The following is a 6588-nucleotide window of genomic DNA, read 5'->3' as shown; positions in this document are numbered from 1 at the left end:
CTTTGTGTAAAATAATATTAAAATTAAAATTATATTTGGTTCAATTTTTCCTGTCAAATGTAAGAAAATTATTCAGGAAAAAAAAAAAAATAATACGGAGAGAGTTCCCCTGTTCATTCTAGGAAGAACGAAAATACCTTTGAAGTTGTTCATTCTTGAGTTGGCTGTGGAAACGAAAATTAAGTTTTCCCGCATTGACTAAATTTTTTGACATAAAAAATTCCAAAATTTATTGTGTTTTTTTGGGTAATGACAAAAATTTGTTTGTGGTTTTTTTAGGGTAATAACAAAAATTTGTTTGTTTTGTAACCTCATAATATGGGCAAAGCATTTTACAGATTTGGGTGCAAAAAAACAACAGGCTGCAAAACAGACCTAATGGATTCAACGTTTGCTAAGATGACCCATGCTATGTGTTGGACCAAATTCACGCTCAAATTTTGATACAAAAAGTTGAAAGTGGGCTTTTCCTTGCCTCAGTCTAAGTTCAAACAATTGAAAAAGCCCAAATGTATCTCTATTAGTGAATGGGACATTGTAAGTTGTAAGATTCATGGTTATATTGACTGCTAATGCGGGCCCAACTGAAGTTGTGGCCCAAATCTCATCTCAGGGTTTAAAAAAACTGAAGTTGGGCTATGTAATACTGGGTTGTGGTCAGGCTTGGCCCAAGCTAATGGGTGGTGTAATTTAAACACATTTTTTTGAATTTTTTTTATATTTTTAGTAGCTACTTCGGAGACAAATTTTATCCCATTGAAAATTCGAAACCTCAACCACCCATTTGGAATGAATACTTCTTGTCCTTTGGTGCTGAATTAATTAATTAGACACATCTTCTTGTCGTTTATATGCGACTCAAGAGTGTGATTTAATCCCTAGTGAGGAAATCAAGATACAACTTAACTATATATAACACACACATATACATGCTATCACTACTTCTCAATGTTGGGTGGTATAACCCGTCTCTTCTCTCTCTTTCAGAAGAGAGATTGAGAGTTCGAATTCCGTTAAGAATGTGTTGTGAGTATGTGTGTTAACTTTTTCAAAGTTGTTCAATACTTTTAGAAAAGTTTTGACAAATCCTCTAAAGATAATGTTCCCATTGGTCATTAATTTACCCTTCCCGTTCAGTTCGTTAATTTACTCTCTTCGTCAGATTATTAGTTCAGTTCATCTCTTAGTCGCTCATGTTATTCATACAAAGAACCTCCTATTTGATATTATGTTAGAGGTTCAATCAGATTGTAATTTTAATCTCTTGATCAAATTATTATCTTTACCAAAAAAATATATATATAAAAATAAAAAGGAACAAGTCCTTCCATTTGAATTGGCCAGCACTTCACTTAAGTGCGTGCGTGAGAGAGAGAGGGATTGAATGGCCCCATCATTTTTTACGTAACAATCAAGTTACTTTCATCATGGAGGACTAAGAGTCCGATTTAATCCTTGGTGAGGAATTCAAGATACAACTATATATAATACACATATATATGCTATCACTATTTCTCAATGTCAGGTGATATGATCTCTCTCTTCTCTTTCTTTCAAAGAGAGATCGAGAGTTCGAGTTCGTTAAAAACGTGTTGCGAGTATAAATGTATGTTAACTCTTTTATAGTTGTTGAATGATTTTAGAAGAATTTTGACGAAACCTCTAAAGATAATGAGGTCCTGATTCCATTGGTCATTAATTTACCCTCCTCGTTCAGTTCATTAATTTACTCTCCTCATGAGATTATCAGTTCAGTTCATTTCTTTACCGTTCATGTAATTCAAAACTTTCGTATTGATGAGAATATAAAGAACCTCTTGTCTTATGTAATGTTGGAGGTTCAATTAGACGGTAATTTGATTTCATGATCAAATTATTAGGTTGAATCATATTGTAATTTGATTTCTTGATCAAATTATTATCTTAAAAAAAATAAAAAAGAAGAAATAAGAAGAAGAAGGACAAAAATTTCTTCCGTTTGAATTGACTAGCACTTCACTTAATGTGTGTGTGAGAAAGAAATTGAATTGCTCCATCATATTTAACATAACAATCAAGCTAGTTCCATCATCGAGGACTAGACCACCATAAATAATTGGAGCTATGACCATAGATATATATACTTATTATGTACCACCTCGAGCTCTTGACTTTAAAAGAGGGCAATTTATATATACATTTTGCCACCATGACCAAGAAAAGAGCTGATCCAAAAATATTATAGTACCTCACCATGATCTAAAACCATTGTAGTAGGTATGCCATACCACTTTTTATATAAAGATACAATTTGTTATTCAATGCCCTCTCTTTATATTGCTGACGTCTATACTAGCAAACCCATCAATTATTAACCTCAATACTACTATATGTCTCCCTACAAACGCACATAAATATTAATAGAAATTTCTTCTTCACCAGAAACAAAAAAAAAAAGAAAAAAAAAGCTTAGGCTTTGCATACATTGATCATCATTGAAGAGAGCTTCCAAAAAATATGCAGTGACTTCTTTATGTTACTTGTACATGTTAATAATATCAAGAACAGGGTACAAAAAAGAGAATTTCCTCTTTTACCTATGAAATATGGAAGTTCTTTGTTATTTTAACCTCGGAGTCAATCCTGAAGTATTTGATCACTCAGATTTTCAATTAAATCAAAACCAAGGAAAAAAAGAAAAAAAGAAGATAAGATAGATGCTATTTTCAGTCATTTAAACAATGAACACAAAGGAGGAAGATCCCAAAAGGCTTCAATAGAATCTTGATCAACATGAGTACTTTCCATATACTCTTGCACTCCATTCATGGCGTAAAGTGATGCTGATATCTGTCTTTCAACTTTCATCCTTTCAAACTCTGAGAACTCCAACTGATCACATGCTTCTGCAGCAGCAGCAGGCAAAACAATATTCTTTGGCAACTCAAATATTTCTTGAGCACTCATGAACGGAAACCGATCAAACCCCTGTTGATCAAATCCCCACGAAGAACCCGAGTTGAATTCCTCAGTGCAGTTGCTCAAATCAGGTTTATATGCATCATCAAACAACTGTGTGTCTTCTACCTTCCCACTAGAGTGACACTCACCACTAGTACTACTAGAACTGCAACTTCTAGTAGTAGTAGTTATAATCGTAGTGCTAGTTTTGGGACTATTATCAATGGTGGCACTACTTGTGGGTGTGGGGGTACATGTATTAGGAGGACTAATTGGCTGTTTTGCACTTTTTTTGCTGTTGAGGAGGTTCTGAATCCGAGAAGCGAGAGGGGAGTTTGTTGATATGTGTGTGATGAAATTGGTGCGCGTGTTGGAGCCACGAAGAAGGCAAGCAGCTTCATCATAAGCGCGCGCAGCTTCTTCTGCGGTTTCGAAAGTTCCTAACCACATTCTTATCTTCTGTGTTGTGTCTTTGATCTCAGCTACCCATCTCCCTGAAGGCCTCTGCCTCACTCCGACAAACTTCTTGTTGCTGTTGCTTCTATTCCTCCCCTTGAACTTGCTCATTTTTGGCTGCTGTTGGAATTGAATCTCCATTTTTGTGGCGTCTAAAACAATGGGTTTGATTTGTTTTTAGAGAGAAAAGTAAAAAAAAGAAAAAAAAAAATAGGAAGGTTTTGTAGCTCTGAATCAAATGGTGGTAGTGGAAGGTTTGTTGCATACATGTATGTTTATATACGTGTGAAGGAGTGCTGAGTTTTCTATGACAAGTTGGGCTAACCTCAAATGTTACAAATATGTTTTGTGTTGTCTTTTGTGTTTGGTGTCTAATGATACACATTCTTTTTCTCTACATAGACAAATTATACATCAAAGATGGATGGATGACTTATTCGTCTATGCATTGCATGTCCTTTTCTAAATTTTATCAGAAGACTGATCTGCCCCGGAATTTGTTTTTTTACTTCAAATTGCACATTGCTAATCCATTGTGTGTGTGTGTGTGTGTGTGTGTATTTTATCTGACTGACTTGGTCAACTTGGACAATTAAGGTTACTACATAACTTTGGATTTGTGGGTTAGGTGTGAACGTGACTTTTTGGAAGAACCCTTTTGCCTTGTCCAAACCGACCCAAATTTTCGAGGATGACTAGTTGTTGGAAGTAGATTGATGGTATATATTCCCTATGTAAAAACTTTCAAATTTCAAAACATTCTGTTTTTCTTATTCTTGTACTTGCTCCTTCCACACTCCATGGAAGAGAAAGTTTGATGGATCCCACACCCGGCTCTCTTTTTACCATTTAGGGTTCGAATTTTGTATCACAACTATTAAAATAATATGAAGACCTTCTAACTTTCGACCATTCTATACTTTATCTTTAACGCTATAAATAACTATATATGATAATGATATATTTTTTTTAGCTGAAAATAACATTATAAAGTGTAACTGATGTAACTCATCCCATTGATGAAATTATTATGGCTAACAAAGCTAAAATTATTGATATGTTCTTAGGGGGACATGAAAGTCATTATCAGGCTCACTAGGACACAAAGTTGGACACACACAGTGGGCTCATGAATTATCCCATTTTTTAATTATGGTACTACTTAGCATTGGTTGAGACATCTTAATCCTTGTCCCCTATTTCTCTCTATGTACACACATATGTGTGTGTGTGTATATATATATATATACACACACAATATTTAGAGAGACTGGTGTATGGAACTAGGTCAAACATAAGACAGGAGAATCGTGAAGGCACGAAGGGTTGCCACTTGGAGGCACACTAGAAAAGGTCTAGATGATACCAAGAACTAAAAGTTCGAAGATATGACAAAGACTTTGTCTGATGATGATGACCTGGACAATAACAACATCTTATCGTGCACGCTGCGTTTCTTCTAACCTCTACTTACATCAACAAACCATACATACACACATATATATATATATATATATATATATATCTAGCCCACATTAATTAATTAATATTATTTTCAATCTATGGTATACTAAGCCCACAGAATGAAAACAATAGGAAATTTAAGGTTGAGAAATAGATGAAATAGTTTTAAATTTTGAAATGGCACCGTATAAGGTGGTGTGTGTGTGTGTGTGTGAACCAAAAGATGCATCTTTAGGGACCACCTTGGCAATGGCATGATTCTTGAATTTGGCCACCAAAATAATAAACATTATCTCATTTAAAATCTACAAGTGGGTGTCCATGATTATGTCCCCAACCGTTCACTCACAAGAAGCCTTTTATTTTTTAATTTTTCATTTATTTTATTTTCACCTGATAATATTATTAAAGAATGTCCAAGGTAAAAAATCTAGAGAGACGAGATGTGTTAATTTTTCAATTATTCAATCTTCAATTCAGTTTCGCAGACTATTAACAAATATCGATCGATTTTTAGATTTTTGTGAAGGTTCTTTGACCAAGTTTTAGCAAGTCGGTTCAATTGATCCAAACTAAAAGGCAACGAATTTTTCTCCAATTTAAATCTCATTTATTTACTTGTCGGTGTCAATTAGGTTTTGTGCGGGTCACCCAAGGACATCCATGAACACTCGGCTTTTGTTACAAGTCCTAGATTGATTAATTTCTTTAATTTACTAAAGTTTGGTTGATTACACTGGACGCACAACTTTTATTTATGTACTTTTTTATAACAGAAGCTACCTGATTCTAGAAAGCTTAGGAAACAAACAGGGAATAAAATTTATATAATAATTTCATATATATCAATAATATTATATATAAAAGGAGAAATCAAAGAGGACAGAAGAAAAAATTAAAAAAACCAATGAAACTATATTAAAGTGTTTCCATATTCAATAAGCAAATTGCTACAAAATTTCCCTAACGGAAAAGAAAGAAAATAAAAAGAATGGATAACAAAACATATAACAGAAAACCAAAAGGATGGTAGGATAGATTACACATACCAATTTTTGTTTGAGCTACTTTCAATGAAACATTTTTAAGGCTTTCCCAACCACATTAATTCTTCAAATATGGAAGATATACACGTATAGCAAGCACAAAAAGCACACGGGATATGACTATGACACGGATAGACACATCAAATTTTAAATAAGTAGGATATATCAATATGAATTTTTATTTATATACATGTATTGAGTAATAGTATTATAAAATTTTAATTCATTTCTAATTTTATATAAGAGTTGTAATAACTTTTATATCATAAATACCATTATTATACTATTTTATCACAATAGTATTTTTATTTTAAATGAAAAAAATGTCATTTAATGCTTAATATCAATTTTTGTTAAAAAAAAAAGTTAAAAACACTTTAAAATGTGTTCATATTATTTTCAAGATTATCGGGTAAGCTTGTATTAGAAATGTTTGAAAATGTCGGCCTAAGTATCCAAGAAGTATCGGCGAAATATCCCAAAGTGTCCGGAAAGTGTCCAAAGTAATAAAATTTTATTTTTATTTACGAACACAAAGTGTCAAACACGTGTCCGATGAGTGTCGTTATCCGACACAGACACCACACAGATACGGCTCCTTTGTTGGAGTGTCCGTGCTTCATACATAGGTTAGGCCATATTTAGGAGACAAAAAGGTTCAAGTTATACAAAATAGATAGTG

General features: G+C 33.3%; 1 protein-coding gene across 1 annotated transcript; it reads right to left on the bottom strand.

Annotated features, from left to right (window-relative positions):
* Window positions 1–2248: 2248 nt before the first annotated feature.
* LOC132315105 (ethylene-responsive transcription factor ERN1-like) lies at window positions 2249–3783 on the bottom strand. The gene has a single exon (XM_059813863.1). The coding sequence runs from the start codon at window positions 3535–3537 to the stop codon at window positions 2710–2712; it is 828 nt and encodes a 275-aa protein (XP_059669846.1). The 5' UTR covers window positions 3538–3783; the 3' UTR covers window positions 2249–2709.
* Between the last annotated feature and the right edge of the window lie 2805 nt (window positions 3784–6588).

The sequence above is a fragment of the Cornus florida genome, unplaced genomic scaffold, assembly GCF_030987335.1.
Source record: "Cornus florida cultivar Cherokee Brave unplaced genomic scaffold, ASM3098733v1 CherokeeBrave_3.0.0_Hap2_Chr06, whole genome shotgun sequence".
NCBI classification, from domain to species: Eukaryota; Viridiplantae; Streptophyta; class Magnoliopsida; order Cornales; family Cornaceae; genus Cornus; species Cornus florida.
The sequence above is the reverse complement of the archived record's forward strand: the minus strand, read 5'-3'. Positions and strand labels throughout refer to the sequence as shown.

What these genes read in the sequence shown, in the direction of transcription:
- LOC132315105 (XM_059813863.1), bottom strand. Translation starts at nt 3,537, where the DNA reads ATGGAGATTCAATTCCAACAGCAGCCAAAAATGAGCAAGTTCAAGGGG.